General features: G+C 33.4%; 1 protein-coding gene across 4 annotated transcripts in view; it reads left to right on the top strand.

The window, feature by feature from the left end:
• LOC129243934 (ion transport peptide) overlaps positions 1–19,088 on the top strand; it is an 88,562-nt gene extending 69,474 nt beyond the window's left edge. For 2 of the 4 annotated variants that reach the window (XR_008582358.1, XR_008582357.1), the window contains exons 3-5: positions 8,282–8,502; positions 12,613–14,602; positions 17,328–17,439. Coding sequence is in view for 2 of the 4 variants with exons in the window: in XM_054881412.1 (XP_054737387.1) it covers positions 8,282–8,502; positions 11,121–11,262 (363 nt within the window). In the remaining 2 variants the exon portion in view is untranslated. Of the gene's footprint in view, positions 1–8,281; positions 8,503–11,120; positions 11,736–12,612; positions 14,603–17,327 lie in introns of those variants that run through there. The other 2 variants (XM_054881413.1, XM_054881412.1) reach the window with 2 other exon arrangements.
• The last annotated feature ends 1,741 nt before the right edge of the window (positions 19,089–20,829 follow it).

The raw sequence follows: 20,829 nt of genomic DNA, 5'->3' as shown, positions 1-20,829 counted from the left end.
TGCTTTTGGAGTGCGGCTTTGTGCAACCTGAGGCCTGGCGTTGTCGTGAAAGAGTACGGTTTGACCATGTTGATCTGGTCTTTTCAGTCGAATAGCGTCACGCATAGAACTCTTTGATGACCATGACATTCTTTTCGAACATTTCCCAGTGCACCAAGCGCTCCCAGTCCCTCTAAACACATATCATGATCTTCTTTAGATATAGATCCGGCTTGACTCTCGGCTTTGGCGTATCTCCTGAAGCCACTCACCATTTCTCATCTCCCGTGACGATTCGGTACAAAAAGCGCTGTTTATGGCCGCGTGTTCTTCAATGGTGTTCGAGATGCTAAGAAGCAGTTTGAAGGCAACTTTATTCGATGAACTCGCGAGGCACCAAGGCTCCCAATTTTTCGGTAAATCTCATTGAATGAAAGTGATTGAGAATCGTTTTATGATTGCCACTAATTTTTTCCACCAATTCACTACTGGTTCGGCGACCGTTCTCCTTCAAAAGTGATTTGAAACGTTTTTCATCGCATTCAGAAGGCCTTCCGCTACGGTACGTGTCGTCAAAGTCGCCATTTTTGAACCTTGCAACCCATTTGAGTGCTGTACACCTCTCTATGACACCTTCTCCATACACGTAGCAAATGTTCCGGGCTACTACGGCAGTTTTTTGGCCTCGATGAAAAGCAAAGAAGAGCAGGTGTCGAAAATGTTGATTTCACCTCCTGGGCATACCGTCCTAAGGCTCAAAACTAAAAAATTAAATTAATCAAAGATATTATACAACTAACATAGTTTTATAGCGCAGAAAGAGTTCTATCGAACGAATACTTACCCTTTGCCAAACAGCAAACAAATCGTTGAAAATATAAACACGCTATGAACTTATTCCCTGGGAGCGAAAATATTTGTAGCGAGTTGGTCTTTTATAGTAGTTCTTTAATTCTTCTTAAAAATGCTATCTATTATAATAGATAATTATATGATAATTATCAGGGAATGAAAAACAAAAAATAACTTTTCAAACTGTTTCCACTGTGCAACGAAATTTCAATTCATATTTTTTTCTTTTTAGTTGGCAAGCAAGACTATAAATTTATTTATATCTTTATATGTATAATTATACATATACTTATACATGTTAATACATACATATACATACATACATGTATATGTAGTTGTACATTTTCAGAGAATACGAATGTATTTAAAGCAAATAGGTTACAGACACAATGTCTACAAAATATTCATTGAGAAATTGTCACATCAATTCGCTACTACTCGCACTTGACTGCCACTCGACGGCGCACTGCAGTCTGGCGCGCAACTCGTAAATTACATTTGCAGTAATGAGAATTCAAAGAACGAATTGAAAATAGCTCAAATGTGGATGTGGGGGAAAGCACGAACATTTTGTTGTAATATGTGCTACATATTTGTTACAGATTACAAACATGCATACAACATACATACATACATCCATATGTACCATGTGCGGACGCGATTGCACGTGTACGGTATTTTTAATTTCGTACACTTTACAAACATTGCGCGCGCATTTTGAAATGCTTGGTGGGAGTAGCGCGCGCAATTCAAATTATACTCGCTTGCTTAGCCAATGCTTATAACGCAAAGCTTCCGCCACCCCCGCTGCGCATCATTAGGCGGACTATGCCCATTGTCATTGTATTGCATTCGATCGCTACACATGCATACACATGTATGTAGAAATATCTACATACGAGAATATGTGTGAATGCGTGCCTGTTTTTTGGCTCCACACGAAGCTGACGACACTCGCGCATTCACACTTGCCATAATGTCATACCCTCCTCTCTACGTTTTTAGCATTTTATACAGGGGGCTTGTCAGCACGCCGCATACATACATATGTGACGCTATGCGGCAGACATGCCTGCCGCGCCCATAAATGAATTGCGTCTTTTAAAAATGCAAATAATATGCGACATACCGATGATGCATCATCAGCCATTATCTCTTAAACAAATATTATTATCGCCATCATCATCATCAACAGCAGCAGCAGCAGCAGCAGCAGCGGCCGTAGTCTCATATCATCATTAGCCTAAACGCAAAGCCAGCCATAGTGTCGACATTTTGCTGTTTGGTGTAGAATAAAATAAATAAATTAAAAATGAGGCATCAGCATTATCTGCATGCAATTCCAATTAAAAATCTTGTAAACACAGTCGAAACCGCGTCGAATAGCCATTCATTAATTTCCATTTCTGTGCTGTGCTGTTAAATTGTCCGCGCTCCAAATGCCAATTTCAATGCGGCACGCGTACGCCTTGTGCATAAATGAAGTCTAATATTTATGAGAATGAAAAAATTAAATATTTCATAGCAATAAATAGATAGGCGTTGATCGATTTGTTATTTGTTGATTTAATTTAATGTTTGCTTTTTTTTGGTTTTTTGCAAGCGTCCACCGAATGACTTCATCTCTAAATAAAAATTATTGTAGGTATTTTGCTTATGAGATATGTAATATTTAAAAATATATAGTAATAGTCGTTGCTATATAGTAAAATATTTATATACATATTATATATTTATTCCACTTGCACGCGGTACTGAGCTGATGATTGCATCTTTTTCGCTAACTGATTGACCGGAAAGATAAAATTGAAACTGAAGAGAAAACTGTTTTAATTTTCAACTTATGAAATAGCTTCTGGAATATTCATTTTAAGTAGTGCGCAATTATTTTTATTAAAAACTGGAAGCAGGTGGGGATTTTCGGCCGCATTTGCTTCGGTTATGAAAAAAACAGGACCAAGTCCTTTTTAACTAGCATCAATAAATATTAACAAGTTTGAAAAGAAAATCTGAAATCGTGAAAAAAGCTTTAACGTTTTTAAAATAGTTTTATTAAATTTAATTCTTTTTCATTCTGTTTCAACTAAATAGTATCGATAAGTAATAACGAGTATCGAAAAGACGAAAACCATTAAACATTTTTTTAAATATTTTTCCTTTTAAATTTTGTATTAAAAAATATCGATTACCGAATAAATAGTATCGATAAATAATAACGATTATCCAAACAAGAAATTCATTTTTTTTATTAATTCTGGTAAAAACGAATGTTTATTACTGGATTCATAGTCTCGATAAATGGTATCGCGTATCGAAAAGAAGTGTTTAAATTGTGCATGCATTTTTTTTTAAATATTTTTCTTATGAATACTATTCTCAAAAACAGTATCGATTACCGAGTGAAGAGTTAAAAACATGTTTTAAATTCTTTAAAATATTTTATTTTTTAATTCTGGTAACAAAAAAAGGATCGAGTGCCGAATAAATTGTAAATGCAAATTATTTTTTTATATTTTATGTTTTAAAAATTGTTTCCCTGTGCAATGTGTAAACATAAATATATTTTTACGGATCTTAATTTAAATTTAAGTTGATGTTTACATAAGATAAACGAGTGTGAGGATAAAGGGAGCGTACAAGCACCTCTGTACTTCCAAGTTTGTTTAACTTTCTTTGCATGCTTTTGGCACTTTTTTTGCCTAATTTTAGGACATTTTTCACATTTCTACAAAGGAAATAAAGAATCAAAAACTTGAGTGCAATAAAATTTCAATCACGTAAAAGTGAACAAAAAGCACAAAGGAGAATAAAAAAATATTGTAAAGACTGGCTCATGAATGAGAATGAATATATATATATATGTATAGAATATATAAGCAATGTCACCTTTCAATTCCCAATAATTCATGTTGAGAATTGAATTTTATTCACGAGAATCGGCTGAGTGGAATTCCAGAGTCTCAAGCTTTCTAATTAAAATTCCCCTTCAATTCGTCACTTCTCTGCTCGCTAGCTCTCTGCTCGGCTCACTTGACGGAAAAATGTGCATGTGAAACCAACAACAAAGTTATCGAACAAGATTCACCGCTAGCGAGTATGCTTATACAGACATACCTAATAAAACTAGTATAACCCACTATTTTACAAACACATGTAATTTATAGGATATGTTTTTTTTTAAATCATTTGTTTCCTCTAATCGCCACTTGCTAACGCTTGGCGAAAAGAAGAGGCCTGAAGTAAACGCTATCAAATTTTATTTTTACAAATAAGAAAGGCTTGAAATTGTAACACTGTGACCTTTAAGATCTTTTAGGATAAACAAGTTTAAATCATTTTTTAATTAATTAATTATTTATACATAACAATTTTTTTTTCGACATTTGTGAAGCGAAACTAAACATTTTATACCAAATTTAGGGAAGGGCATCTTTCTCATGGGAACTCAATGATGAATTCAAGTAAATAATGGGTAAGGCTTTCTCAAGTGGGCATCAAAATTACCAAAGTGAATATTTTGCGATGAAATTCAGCCAGGACTGAGTTCTATCATCCAGAAGCACACTCAGAAAATTTTGTTGTAAAATTCTAAATAGTTTTTTTTTATTAACTATCGAAGTTTTTTGCAGCGCTTGAATAATTATCACATTTCTCGTAAAGTAAGTATCCGATTACAACGATTTTTCAACTGCAGACTGATAAAGGATGATATTTTCCAAAAACGTTATTTTTGTTCCGAAACTTGATGTTTTGTTTTTGTAAATAATTTTTTTTTAATAAACAATTAAAAATTTAACTAATTTAACTAATTTCTGCGCCTCTGGGATGAAAATTTTTTAAGGATATTAACGTAATAAACATCTGTGCATTTATGTATGAAAAAAAAATACGTGCAATTCGAAAAGGATTAATTATAATTAATTTTTTTGTGCCAGAATGCGCGCTTCGACTTACGCGGACACGCACGAACACACAAACGGCGACTCGCGGGCGGCTTGCGAAAAATCGTTTTTCGGATACGTCTCAACGCGATATGCTTCCGTAAGATCAGTTTTGCCGACTTTTCCATTAGTTGTGTCTAGTCTCCTTCCGACTGCTGTGGTGATGTGTTTCGGTGATAATAAAAACTGTGATATTATGTAAATTAATAAATAAAAAATAAAAAAAAAATAGTTGTTCCATAGACCATAGAACAAGTAAAATGAATGTTCTTAAGTAAGGTTTCGCTGTAATTTCTGCTCTTTATTTAGAATAAAAAAATAATAAATATTTAAAATCAACAAAGTTTTCCTGTCCAAATTTTTTTATCGCATTCATTGATATTAAATTAGTAAGTAATACATGGCTTAAGGCTAAAGCGTGTACCCAAACTATAAATCAATAAGCATGTATGTATATATTTAGATACATATATATGTAAGTTTCTTTATGCACATACGTATTGTCTAAGACTCCCCTATGCTTTATGTTGCAATACAAAGTGTTATACTATTTTTAGACACCACTGACGCCATAAACACAACTTTTACCCACTTGTTGATCTACCATCGCAGATCGCACGCTTGTTTGTATCAACTAACCGTAACCTTACCGCGCCTTCATATCCATATACATATGTATTAATACTCGTATGTTTATAGTGTAGTACTCGTGCGGACTTGTATGATCCTTTTTGCATAGAGATAACATCGTCTGGCGGCACCTTCAATGGGCTGGCGATCAATTCACTTAACCAGAAATAATGCAGGCAGAGCACCGCAGACAAACAATGAACACATACGAAAATATAGAAGCAACAAGTAAAAATAATATGTTGTCGGTAACGCCTTTGACTCTGGCATACAATTTTATGCAATGCCACCCATTGGAACCGTACGAACCACATTATAAAAGTTCTATTTTTAGAATTGCATAGTACTCATACGAGTTACACAGAGCGTAGACAATACAAAATATTTACGAGTGCATATACATATGTACATGCAATATGTTAATACTTATGTATGTTTGTATGCCATTGCCTCCGAGTATACAGACCATGAGGCGCGCTCAAGCTTACATTCCGCCTTGTTGGCCAATCGGTCTGCCGCAATCGGCTCAATGCAGCAACTATTAAACGCCGCCTATTTATCGGCCATAACAGCCAGTCGCTAGCCTACTGATTATGCCGCCAAAAGGAAGCGTCAGCAGTCGAATAGCTGCAGTCACGAAATATTCAAGGTTCAACTTGGCCCATATCCATTTACCCAATTCTTTAAATACAGCAGACAGAACGCACATGCATGCAAATATACAAACAAAGCAAGTACAACAGAAAAAATAACAAATCGAACCAATGCTACTATAGGCAGACTCAATTTAAAAATAGCGAGCCATAAACAGACACAGCGTAAAAAAAGAACGGCGACTAAAATAGCAGACATATAAATATCACGCCCGCGACTGATATGGAGTGCGAGTAGTGGTGGGGTAGCGGCGAGAAGGAGCACAGCCTTAGAGTGGAGTGGTAGAAACGAAATAAAAATAGAGCGTCAACACAATTCACAGTGTTATCGATAGTGTCGATATTCGAAAGTTGCTTATGTGTATTTACCGCATAATACATTTCAGAATAAAAGAGTTCAAAGGTTTCTTGGAAGGCCTAAATAAATAGGCCAGTCAATTTTTTTGCTCGACTAGCTTTGTTCATTTCTGGAAATAAGTTCAAGTGTTCCGAAGTGACACCTGTGGTTTCATCAACATGACTCTTAAGAACAGGCACGTTGTCGAGCAAAGGGAGTATCTCTAAAATCCATTTGCACCTTCATTTCCTTTTCATCTTTTAGGTTTAGGTTTAGAATTTTGCAGTGATAGTGGCAGTTTTTCTTTATAATCGACCAATACGATAATTTCCGAATCCCAAAATTTATAAAACATTGTCTTGCAGGTGATGCACATTTTTTTTTTTGTGTCATTGCATAGATTCCTCTTAGCTCACTTTCATAGTAATGCCCAGTTTCCTTTGCAGTAATAATATTGTTCATGAGTTCAGCCCCTTTCAGGCTACAAAAATTCAAAAACTTGTTGGAGCATTAGGCTCCACACTGTCGCTGAAGTGGTTTGATCTTCCTCGACCTTCCTCGCGATGACCTTAGACATACCAAGGTAGTCACGGAAAATATTCGAAATGGAAGTAGATAATATCGTAACCATTTTGGCTAATTTTTTTTTTCTTATCTGAAAGTGTGTCTTCTAGAACAAGTTTTTCGATTTTCCAAGTATTTCGGAGAACGTCGTCTAAATCTGAGCACTCATCGTTTTCATTAGACACTCTTTCATTACACAAGAATTCCAGCAACCAGCACGAAACCCAATTTACTTCATAGCTAATATTTCCTTCCCGACTAGCTTGTACATCCGGCGATATCCCAATGAACTAGATTTCACGAAGACTTTGTATGTAAAACTGTATTGAGTCTTCAAGTAGTCCAAAGAAAAAAAATCCGCCCTATCCAATATCTCCAATTCGTGATCTATTTCACCACATTCTCGTACCATATTTCACTATAAGATTAGTATCAATAAAATGGGCTTCTAAGATACGCGACGAACCGGACCCTACGCTTTTAGAGCTGGCTAATGAGCTCTATTATGATGCTCAGGTTCCTAAATCTGAGTAAGCATTTTTCCTCTTCTTTGAGTATGTGCAGCTTGGCTTTGAAAATATCTTAAAGTAGTGTAATTCACGCTAATTTAAATTTTAGTGTGGCAAGTTTTTCTTTTCATTTCAATATCATGGAGGTGTATTCGAAGATCAATGACCAATTCAAAACCTTTGATGTTGATGTGATCTTACGAAAAACCTTCCTGTTTTCTTATAGTTAAAAAGCCTCTTTATAAGATGTTAACTTATGGCAAATCTCATTTTCTTGTTCATCTTCAGCCAACGCCATTGGCCAACGCCATTGGCCAACGCCTAACGATTCTTGAGAACCTATAATATTATCTTCTTAATTTATGAAGACTTCAGTATCTAGTTATGGTGTCTGACCAAGATTAATAACGTTGTAGAACGTAGATTAATAACGTTGATAATGGGAAACTATCGTCATTAGAGAAGTCTGTTTTCCCAAAATAAGCCTTCTTTAAACAATTTTTCACTGCCTGTGGACCTACTTGCCTCCACGCCTTGGGGAATCTAACAAATTTCACAGATTTTAACAAATCCAAGGCAGAGATTGTAAGTTTTTCGCTTATGAGGGAACAATGGGAGGGTTGTTGTGGAGCGGAGAGTTGTCCGCTGAAGAGAGAAATTAAAAAAAAAACCGCTAAGGATTTTTCTAAAAAAAAGAATTTTATGTTAATTCTGTACATTCTAAGGTATTTATTATTTATCATTTTATTAAGCCACCATTTTCTTCTTAAATCTTTTATTAATCATACAATATCTCTATTATGAATTTCTTTCCAGATGTGTTCCCGCAACATTAAGATCTCGGTGGTGCTGTTTCTTGTCTTGATTCCACTTATCACAGCCTTGCCACACAACAATCACAATTTGTCAAAGCGAAGCAATTTCTTCGACTTAGAGTGCAAAGGAATTTTCAACAAAACCATGTTCTTCCGCTTGGATCGCATTTGCGAAGACTGTTATCAACTCTTCCGCGAGACGAGTATACACCGACTATGCAAGTAAGTTGTCGCTACAAAATTTATACACAGAGTAATTGAATTGTATACTAGCAAACACAGTGGAAGCTAGAATGCATGGATGCACGTCTCTGAAGCATTTTCTCTCACGAGTTTTAGTTACATCCCATATGTAGTGAGATGACAATAAAAATATCGAAACCGACTATAATTACCAACTCGAATTAGTTTAACCTGGTTATTGTATCTACTTTTCAAAATCCTTCCTAGGCCGGTTAGCTGATCAGGGCTATTAGATGAATTGGCTTAGGCGCGAAATGTGGAAATGGTGAGAACTTATTGCAGGGGAATCCTGGGCAATAAAAAGCAGAGCATATGTTGATTAAGTCAGCATTGGCTCTGAATAGTTAGAAGGTTACGCCACCCTCACGTTTCGAAAAAAAAATTCCGTACATTTCACAATTTTTCTTTGATAAAGGCGAAAATGCAAGCCAGGCCACTGAAATTGTGAATGTTGCTTACAGTGCCGGTACTATAGCAGGTAATTATATACATCGATTCCGTTCAGGCATTTTTGATGTTAAAGAATACCTATGTCGATAATAAAAAAAATGTCGATAAAATCACAGAAATAATAGAAGTTCACCGGCATGTCACTAGTCGTAGCATCGCCCAGCAGCTAAAGGCAATAAAACCGTTGTATAGTAAACTATTTTCACAAAAATGTTACATTGAAATAATGGATTTCCTTTTCTCTAAACTAGGTAGGTAGATAGGTGAAATTGTTGAAGTGCACCTGGCACTCCTCAAATAGCACTAAAGCGCCGTTTTGATACCATTATAAGACCTCCAACAGGCATATATCTACAGCCAACCAGAGCTGTTGATATAATGGAGAAGATTGATTGGATTTAGGTTGGTGCACTGCCCCAGGCTGTCGAAGAAGGGAGCTCCCAGTGACCTTAGTCTTCTAGCTGCCAAACCCAGACATTTACAAAGAAAATGCTCTACAGTCTCCTTCTCTGAAAGGTCCCCACAACTTCTGCAATGGAAGTTAAATGGTAATCCTAGCTTTTCCGCGTGTGTGCGTATTGGAGAAAAGGGTTTTCGAAATAGCACATGAAGAAATGGAGCTCCATCTTTTCAGCGCTTTCCTGAGAAATAATTTTTGCAGTCCCCCTTTAACAACTGTCAAGGGGATGCCGATGACCGGGTAGGAGGTCTCTGAGGCCAATACAGTCCCCTTCCTGGTAAGCTCATCAGCAATTTCATTTCCTTCTATGTTCCTATGTCCTGGAACCCAAATCAGAGAAATGTTACCTGCACACCCAAGAGATTTGATCTCTTCTTTACAGGAGTTTACCAATTTCGCTCTGCACCATGGCGTCGTCGCTCTGCACCATGCAATATCGCAAGGCTTCTGCTTGCAAAAACACTAGCGGTGTTCGGCAGTTTAAAGGAGATAGATAAATTGGCCGATTTAGAGAAAACCCTTGCTCCGACTCCCGATTCCATCTTGGAACCGTCACTCTCTCTCTTCGCTTCTCTAAACTAATAATAGTCGATTTGATTTCGTTTCCACTGTGTTATTAAATTACATAGTTTATTTGTTACTTATAGCTTAGAGTAAGTATGAAATTCATGTACTGAAATTATTTACATAAAAATAGCAAATTTATGAAAAGATTAAAAGCATAGGTTCACGCACAGGTGCTACTCTTATGCTCGTAGTTAGTATTACATTCCTCTGAGTCTGTCATGAAATTGCTTAATATACTCCTTAATGCTTAATATACAAAAAAAATTATTTCCAATATATTAGAAAAATAAATTTTAGTTATAACTTAAATTATTAAAAATTATATATCCTTACCAAAGTAAGGAGGAAAGGTATCGTATGAATTACATACTATACAAATCGTTTTTCTAGTAATACTTAGCGTATGACAGTGACCTAAATTTTCTAAAAACAAAGTCATCAGCGATCGCAACGCAAAAGAAAACGCTACGGAAATATCTTCAAATAAAGTACACACTTTTGAGTTGTTGGTGACTTGAAAAAGTACACGGTGTCCTTGACTACTCGTATAGTCTATTCTTGCTCCAATTTTTTGGTTACCATACGAGTACCTCGTGGAAAGAGCATACTCATTTTCCTAGATAATCATCAATTGACCTTCTTCCTTTACATATCTATGCAAACAGATGCACTGGGCAGCCAGATCAAAGGTCATCAATCGAGGCATGTAGTACAACGAATGGAACAGAAGTTTACATTCCATCGTTTAAAATTTGTTTGTCATGTTTATGCTCATTTTTGTGTCTCTGTCGGACAATCCTTCTGAGGAAGGCGCTTCTGTAATAAAAAATGCTTCAAAAATAAATTGATTATTATAGTTGTTAATGCATGTATTATTATAATAGGTAATTATTGTTTATGCATATTTTATTTTTCACATATAATACATATAACAAAACTATATTCCCCTCTTATCTCTGAGGTACCATATCGTATGTATACTTACATATATTGAAGTCTTATTAAATATTTCAAAAAGGAAATTCATACGTACATACATATCAGCAAAGAAACATACAGGCATACATATTCGTATTTTATGCTACAATATTTTTTTCGTATATTATTCTCATTTATACAGGCTTAATTGTTTTACACATGAGACATTTGGCGAATGTCTCAAAGTTCTAATGATACCCGAAGAAGAAGTTACTCAGCTTCAATATTTTGTTAAGGTTATAAATGGTTCGCCAATGCCATTTGCTATAGCAAATATGCAATAAAGAGATGCGGAAAACCCATTTTAATTAGATATAAAACCAAAATAAACATATAACCCAAAAACATGCAAATATATTTTCTAGCGCATAACTGAAATATTCTGATTTTATCATATATGTAACATAAATCAATTAAAAACGAATTGCCATTGCTGCTGCTACTTCGTTCAATGTTTGTATTTACGCGTATGTTTCTCTCTCTACATTATATTTTTTGCAAATTTGTTTTTTTTTATTTCTTCGTAGTTTACGTTATATAATACATAAAGTTTTACTTTAATAGGTTTATTTTTGATATGGATAAATAAAACCGCTAAGTAGTACTACACTACATCAATTTGTCACTAAGAAGTGACATTTCAAATTTTCTTTCAAAACCACAAAAATGTTAACAATATCTGAAAATCAAGCCAATACTTTTTTCAGTTCCATACATTTAATTAAAATATAGTAATAAATTTTACCAACGACAACATCACACTTAACAGTGACGGGCAACATAAAAGTGTTAACATAAATGTACATCAACATTTTCATGTGCGAACTATTATGGTACTGAAAATTCCAACATACTAAATAAAAATATCAAACTCCAAAATGCAGTTAAGAACTCTGCTGACTTTGAAACTATTCCCGCATTGCCATCGGGCAGGTTTCGCAGAGTATTTATATGCACACATTTCTAGATTTCCATGTAAAGTGAATCTACATCTCTAGATGTTATTTGTCTACTACCAAGCATTTTTTTTTTTGCCATGTTGTGAAGTATTTACTTTTTCATTATTGCATTTATGTTATAACAATTTAAACAGTAAGCACTTTTATAAAAATCAACCACACCGAGCGAAATTCAGTACCGCATACTGTTTGTCATATTTATGTTCCTGTACAGGACTCTGACTACGCCTGAGGCTATGCATCTGTAAATAAAGCTGGCGCTGTTAACGTAATGTTACCTGTTATGTTATATGGAACAAGTTGAAAAAGCTAGTTTTCTTGCCATCCTAGAAAATTCGACGAAAGAAAATTTTAAATATTTTCGCGAAACACATGAATGTTTTGCCGCAACCACGTCATCCCAATAGGCATCTCAAATCCAGACGCGAAATTCGAATGTAGCGCCTTGAAACTAATCACAAATTATGCGATGTATAAAAAAAAACACAAAAAATATGACGCCATTTATTTCTCATTTTATTTTAATGAATTTTTTCACAATACTAATTTTTCTTTAAATTGTTGTTTTAAAATCAAAAACTTTATTTACTATTAAGTTCTCATATTAGTTGATATAATTTGATTTATTAATTTTTTGTATTATATATTTTGTTTCTCTTTCTCTTTTATTTTTAGGAAAAACTGCTTCGATTCGAAATGGTTTGGAGAATGCTTAAAAGTGCTATTAATACCATCGGAAGAGATTTCGAAGTTACAGCACTTTATCAAAGTTATTAATGGTTCTCCAATATCATTCCCACAGTCGGTCCCAACATAACTTTAGTTTACATAGATGCAAAACTCTCCAATTTCCAATTAATTTGTACTTATTTATTATTCTATTTTACGATTGTTTTTAATTTTTGTTTTCTCTTTTGCGTTTTTAATTATATTTAATTATTTTTTATGCTTAATATATGCTTAATTTATTTTAAAGTAACAATCAGAATCTTAAAAGCTAATTAAAATAAACAAAAGCATGCACACACATGCAATTCAAAAAAAAAAAGAATGAAATTCAAAATATGTATAATCTTATTTATTTTATAAGTAATTGTACTTTATACAAAAAGAGAGTTAAGGAAAATTTTAATAAGAAATTGTAAACTATCAACTCAAGTTTTGAGCGTGCAGAAGTCGAGCATTAATTGCTAAGGTTAAAAGCGAAATAGCGATAGCAAAATATTTACATTAATTAATACATATATATATGTGGACGTGTACTAATGAGATAGAGCGAGATCGATAGCTATACGATTGGTGAGCTTGTGTGCAAGAGACTAAAAGGAAATAGCGAAAGTGAAATGCAATGCGACAGTTAGAAATCGCGTCAATTGCAAAACGTTAAGTAACACATTTCTACATACATACAAACTTGCACCAATAAAAAGTGGCAAACATACCGTTATAGCAAAATAATGCAGATTATGATGGAAATTCGTGAAACATAAGGGAACACATATTTTGCTTTATCCTATTCCAAACATATTCAACATCACTTAAGCAGGAACAATCATAAAACACGTCTCGGGAAAATTTACATTTAAATAAAAGTATTGATTTTTGTATTAATGATATTTTTCCATTTTTATAGGCAAAAAATCCCCAAGAACAACTTTGTGCTTTTTTTAATTCAGTTTCACTCATACACGCAAAAAATTAGAAACTATATTGCAGTAAATGCTAAGTATTTTTCCATTAACAATTTAAATTTAAAAAAAATTAATAACTAAATTTTTTAGCAAATGAAAATATTTCTTTATAAAATTGCAATTTGTGAAAAACACACTAAAATCCATTTACAATAAAAAAACACACCCACATTTTTACAAAAATATACACACTTTAAATACTGTAATTAGACCAACACACTCATCCATGCATACATATACATATATGTAATATAATGCGTAAGTACATATGTATGTATGTATGCACATTTTAAATGTAATAAGACAGTTAGAGCACTTTTAAGAGTTTCTAAACTTTTTTTTATAAAAATATATGCTAGGATTATATACAAAAACTATGTACTAAATATTTAAAAACAAAAAAAAAATGTGAAAAAAAATTCGAAATATTTTAAAATCAAAAAAAGATGGCATCAAGTTATGGTAAAGAATCGCATACACACATATGCACATATACATACACTGTTGGGTACATGTGTGAATGTCGAAGAAATTTGTTAGCAAATATTTACTGAAATTATTGTGATAAAGTAGTAGAACGACAAGCAAGAATAAATATGTAGTAGGAAGATGATGTAAAAAAGATAATAAACGCAACAACACACCGCTAAGCAAGCAATTGAAAAAACCAAGCATCTGACAGCCGACATTTGCATCATTGAAGACGATAGGAAAGCGGAAGCAGCTGTCACAAATTGATAAAGCCAACAGTACTGCGCTAAATTCTATATACATACATAACTATTCGCAGAAGATGCATTACAACAGCAAAGGAATGGCATTAACTGAATGTAAAGCATAGCAGATCAACATGTCTATGTACATTGTTAACAGCGCGCTGCAGGCCTTTGAACTGTTAAGACCTGTGTAATACACACAAACCACAACTACTTGTACCAGTGCAATAACAACAATGTTGAACTTTTGATTTTTCGGTACGTTATTATTTTTAATTTTTTATTTCATTTTCATTTTAAGTTTGTTTCTATTTTTGCACAGTCTTATTGGAGGCTGTTGTATCATATTAAAAGCTACAAAAAGTAGTTTTTCTTGTAATTTTTTGCGCTTCGTACAAAACAGTTTAAATTTTTAATAACTTGCTGTTTTGAGAATTGCAACACATTTTTTAATAAGATTGTTTTGATTTTACTCTAAAATATAAAATTTCTCTGAAAAGTATTTTGAAAGAGTTTTATATACAAATTATTTTTAGTATTAGGTGCGCAACTAAGTTCCCGCTGTTTGTCAATTGATGCCGCCAGCAGTGTATGCTAGTCGATTCCAAAATAATCTAAACGTCATAAACCAAGCTTAGACCTATGGTAAGCAAACTGCTTCGACACATTAGTAATTTTATTTTGGGATCATATACTTTTGGATTTGTGAAAATGTCTGATTTTGTGCCGAATAATCGTCATTTGAGGGAAGTGTTGATTTGCCTCGTTCATTCAAAAAAAACGGCGGCTGAAGCGCATCGAGAGATACAAAAAATTTATGGAGATGCTGCTTTAAGTGACACAACGTGCCGAGATTGGATCCGTCGCTTCAAAGACGGTGATTTTAATGTTGACGACCGTCCGCGTGAAGGAAGGCCAAAAACCTTCGTAGACGCTGAATTGGACGCATTGCTCAATGAGGATCCGTGTCAAACGCAAGAAGAGCTTGCTTCAGTATTTGGAGTACCCGCCAATCCATTTCCATTGGGAATGATTCAGAAACAGGGGACTTGGGTTCCTTATGAGTTAAAACCAAGAGATGTTGAACGTCGTTTTTCGCCTGTGAACAACTGCTCCAGCGGCAAAAGATTAAGGGAGGATGGGTTTTCTTCATCGCATCGTGACGGGTGATAAAAAATGGATTCATTACAGCAATCCAAAGAAAAGAAAGTCATGGGGACTGCCCGGTCATGCTTCCACGTCGTCGCCTCGGCCGAATATTCACGCAGCGAAGGTGATGCTATGTATGATATTTGGTGGGACCAAGTTGGTGTTATTTTTTATGAACTGTTAAAACCAAGCGAAACCAACACTGGGGATTGGTATCGACTTCAATTGATGCGATTAAGTCGAGCACTGCCCGAGAAGCGGCCGCAATACGCGGAGAGGCATGAAAAAGTGATTCTACAGCATGACAACGCACGGCCTCACGTTGCCAAACCCGTTAAAACCTACCTGAAAACACTGAAATGGGAAATCCTACCCCAGCCTCCCTATTCCCCATGTATTGCGTCGTCCGATTATCACCGGTTCCGATCGATAGCAATGGTCTACTTGACAAGCAGTTCTATTCATATGAAGACATCAAAAATGGCTTGATTCGTGGATAGCCTCAAAAGATGAACAGTTTTACCGCGACTCGTATCGTATACCAGATCTACCAGAAAGATGGGAAAAAGTAGTAGTCAGCGATGGGCAATACTTTCAATTATTCATTTGTAACCATTTTTTCAGAATAAAGTTGTATTTTCATCAAAAAAACAGCGAGAACTTAGTTGCGAATCTAATAGTATATTCCAGTTTTTCAATTTTATTCTTTAATTTCGAAAAGTACGAAAAACTAATTTCTGTTTGATTGGAGCATTTTTGAATTTAAAAAATAGCAGCAAAAAGTTTAAAAATTAAACAAAATCAAATAATGTATTGTATATGCCGAAATTGTTGGAGAACAGTTATGCTGAAATATAAAAGCAATATAAAAAATTTCTCGATCTGAAATAATTTTTTTTTAATTTTTCTAATTCAGATTTTAAAAATTTCAGCCTAAGAAATAAATCATAACAAAAATGAACCTTTCAAAAACTTTTTGCATGAAAACAACTGCAGAATTATTTCTTAAAAATTGTCATTGAAGTTAAGCAAGAAAAAATATTTAAAACCTGTTTTCATAATTTTTTTCCTTTATAATTATTGTTTACTAAAATTGTACTAATATACCCGCAACTTTGCGCGTGTAAAAAATATCGAAGAAGAAGAAATGGTAAAAAACTTGATTATAAGCAACTCTTCCTGAAATTTTTCTAGTCAATATTAAAACGACATTTCTTCATAATTTCTCCCTTTATCTTTTTATTTTTTGTTTACTTCTTTTTCATCCACGAAAGAAGCTTTAACTTGAGTTAACTAAACTCAATTTTTTTTTTAGTTTTTGTAGCGGTCATCACCGGAATGGGGTTACAGTATAAAACACAAACACAATTTTTGATACAAGTGCCCCGAAGAAACATATATTTTTTAATTTTGGAGATTTTTAAAAAATGTTTAGATACCGTTTGCCATTTTTTTTTATTCGTTATGCAAAAACAAAACACAAAAAATCCTCTTTTTCTTCTTAAAGGGATTTACACATTACATATTTTGTACAAAGTATTAAAGGTGTAAAAACCTATATTAAAAATCGAAGTGAAGTTAATATATTGTATATAAATATATGTATGTATATCATGTACGTATCTATGTATGTATATAATTTTCTGCATAGCAGTAAACATCAACATTTTTGACATATTTCCAAAGAATTTTTGTGTGGAATTCCACCATTTTTGGAACCAACCGATTGCGCAATTTTTGATCTGCAATCAAATCACAATTTTTCCAAAATATTTTTAATAAATTTCAACACATTTCAATTCTAATAATACCTCTTCTCCAATCTTACACACAGGCAAGAGTGCTTCGGTTCGGCCTTCTTCAGCGCTTGCGTCGAAGCTCTTCAACTGCACGAAGAGATGGACAAATACAATGAATGGCGCGGCACTCTCGGCAAGAAGTAAAGCGTTTTTCTATGATCGTTGACAACAAACAGTGAACATGCGGGGGCTGCAATGCGAACGAAAATTGCGCGGGGGTGTTAACATTTTATGAAGATAACGACTAGGACTGGAACACTGATAATGTTAGGACAAAAAAACAAAAAAAAAACTTAAACGTGATGTTTAATTATAATGATAATGAAAACGGTAATGTTAATGACGCTGATGATGTTGATGGTGATGGATGATGATGACTACGATGATGATTGACGACATTGGCAGCTAAGCATGAATACTGAATCTGGAGATACAATTGGAACCATTTTTTATTTAGTCGTAAATTAAAAAATATATATATACTAATACATATATACAACATTATCAGAGAAATAAACTAAGAAAACACTTGCATATAATCAATAAACATTTATGAAAGAAGTCAAATTAATGGCATAGTAGAAAAATTTTTAAATTTAAAATTGGTCGTTATTTTTGTATTGTTTCCTTCTTTTTGGTGTCTTTTAGCAAGGCAAATAAAAAAATTAAAAAAAAACTACATTAAATATTATAAATATTCATATATATTTTTCAAAAAAGTAATTCTGAATTTATGCACAAAAATGTTAAATGTAAAAATTGTTAATTAAAAAAATTAGAGTTGAAAACAAATATGCAATGTGTATAAAGTGTTCGCCGGCGATTTCCATGTCCGTCTCCAGTGGTTAAATTCATAGACTATAAAGTAAGAAAAAAAAAAAAAATATAATATGATATTTATTTATTTTTCAAATCACACACCGAAATAAAAGAACGAAAAAATATGTAGACGAAGTCTGATTGCATCGAAATTTAATTTAAATGCATAGCATCGATTCAATCGATCTTTTGTCGAAACCAACAAGAACAACAATAACAAAAAAACAAGTAAAATAAATAAAATAAATAAACAAACACACACAAAAAAGTATTTTAAACGTCTGATGTATATAGATGATTTATTTTTATTTTTTTTTTTTTAATTTCAATTTTTAATTTTAATTTGTAATTATATTTATATAAATATGTATACTTATTATTACATTTAAACATAATTATCGTTAATTATTAATTATATTTTATAAGTAGTGGCTAACAAATCGTGAGGTTTTAATTTTTTACACTTTAATAACAATACATAAAAGCATGCAAATACATGTATACATGCCTTATGAATTGTATTAAAAACAAAAAGTATTTTCTAATTTGTAAATTATTTTTGCAATAATATTATTAGATTATTTTACTAAATACCGTAAATATATAAATTTTATACCTATATTGAACTATCGATACTACATTCATACATATATGATTTTTATACTGTGCAAAAGAAGATAGCAACAAAAAAAAAACACCAACAAACCAACATAAACTCATATGTATATTCAATAGACCACAAATGACGGAGAGTAGCCAACAGAAAATACGCGATATATACTTATGTACATGTATAACACATCTGTATGCATTAATTATATTTATGTAGACACATACATAAGTGAGTATTATTGCACAAATGTAACTATCGCTCTTGTTTTCCACTTTACATTGAATATCATGTTGCGTATTAAGTTTTTATTATAATTATTATTGTAATTTTTTGGTTTTTTTTTTATTTTGTGTTTTATGTTTATTACTTTTAAATTGAAACTTCTTTGGATCTAGTCGTAAAATAAAGATTGTATAATTCAAACTCTAGGAAAATAGTTTTTTTATTTGCGTGACACATCTGAAGCAAGTATGGCAGAATGTGCACAAAATTACGCAGTTTTAAGGGGGAAAAATGAACGTAACTTTGCAGTCAGAAGAGAATGTTAAATAACGAAATTTTGTTGTGTTAGGTTTTGTTAATGTGAACAAGGAAGAAAAAAGCAATGAGAGTAGTAAGAAGAACAAATTGTTTTACAAACTCACTGAGATCCGAGTAGCGGTGCCGCCATATGCAAAACTTTCTCTACTCTCTCAACCAAGCATCCCGGTGTGGGCCTAAGGAGCTGCTGTTAGTCACTTGAGTAAGTATACACCTGCTCGGATTTTGGAAAGGATTGAAATGAACGCATTTTGCAGTATGTATTTAGACATTTTTACACACAGCATTTACTTATAGTATGTACGTATTTGGCTGTAAATTTGAAATCCTGTTAGGCACGCTTCGCTTGTTCTTTGATGCGAGCGAAAATAATTCAAAAGTTAACATACAGTGGGCGGTTGTTTGGTGAATATAAAGCGATTTTTTTTTGTTTTGGTTTAGAAAATTTAAGTAATTTAAAAAAATTGAAGTGAGTATGAAATTCAAAGAAATACAATTTTTTCTTAAATTGTTTAAGTTAGTTTTAGCGATGGCACCAAGAGGAAAAGAACTTTCTGATGTTTTGAAAAAATCATGACGCGAATCAGTCGTTTAGTGGATAAAAGTTTTGCTACAATTCAAAAGATCGCAAATAAATATAAAAGTGAGGCAAAAACTACTCCAGTGCAAAATAAGTGTCCCCAATTTGAAATCAGAAGTGAAAAGTGAGATTGGAATGCAGTGTAGAACTCAGATATATTCGTCGAGTTGTCGTTGTTGTTGTTGTAGCATCATAAACATTCTCTATACATATGTATGTATACAGGGAAGGCTGCTGAAGTGACAGTCCTTGGCCGGATATAAATCCGGGACGTTCCGATTACGTAGAAACGGCTGTCGGGGGAACGTCGAGTATTGTTGAATGCTGGTTATCATGGACGTAGTATTAGAAAGTAACCTTTCGTGAGTAGTAGTGAGTGGCGTAAAAGGTTTGCATTTGCCACAGGTCATGGAAAGTATGATCAAACGTTTTGGAACAATGTCATATTTTCATATGAATAAAAATTTTACATTAGTGGATCCGTTGGTCGAGAAAAAGTATGAAGAAAAATCACATAATCAAATCAATCCTAACGATGTGGGCGGCACTGTGAAGCATGGTGGTGGCTCGGTGATGGTTTGGGGATATATAGCAGCAAACGGGGTGGGGAATTTGGTGTGCATGGAAAATATTATGCACCGATATAGCTATTCAAAAATCGAAAAAAAAATCTAAAACGCTATAAAATTGAGCATCGATTGATCATTCATATTGCAGCAAGATAAGGACCCCAAACAAATATAATAGATCATAGTATACTCTGAAAGCACAGCTCCAATCACCAGGTACAAATCCAAACAAATAGAACATTTAAAATAACATTTCAAGCGTTAAATACGGGCATAAATATTCATTACAAAAAAAGGAAAGAATTATAAAATGTCCTTTAACAAGAGTGTAATAAAATAACGCAAGCAGTAACTGAAATTTTGGTGAAATTATTTTTTAAACACATTTCGAACTATTTTATCATAAACTACTTTAT

Source organism: Anastrepha obliqua, chromosome 4 (assembly GCF_027943255.1).
Source record: "Anastrepha obliqua isolate idAnaObli1 chromosome 4, idAnaObli1_1.0, whole genome shotgun sequence".
Taxonomy (NCBI): domain Eukaryota; kingdom Metazoa; phylum Arthropoda; class Insecta; order Diptera; family Tephritidae; genus Anastrepha; species Anastrepha obliqua.
The sequence above is the reverse complement of the archived record's forward strand: the minus strand, read 5'-3'. Positions and strand labels throughout refer to the sequence as shown.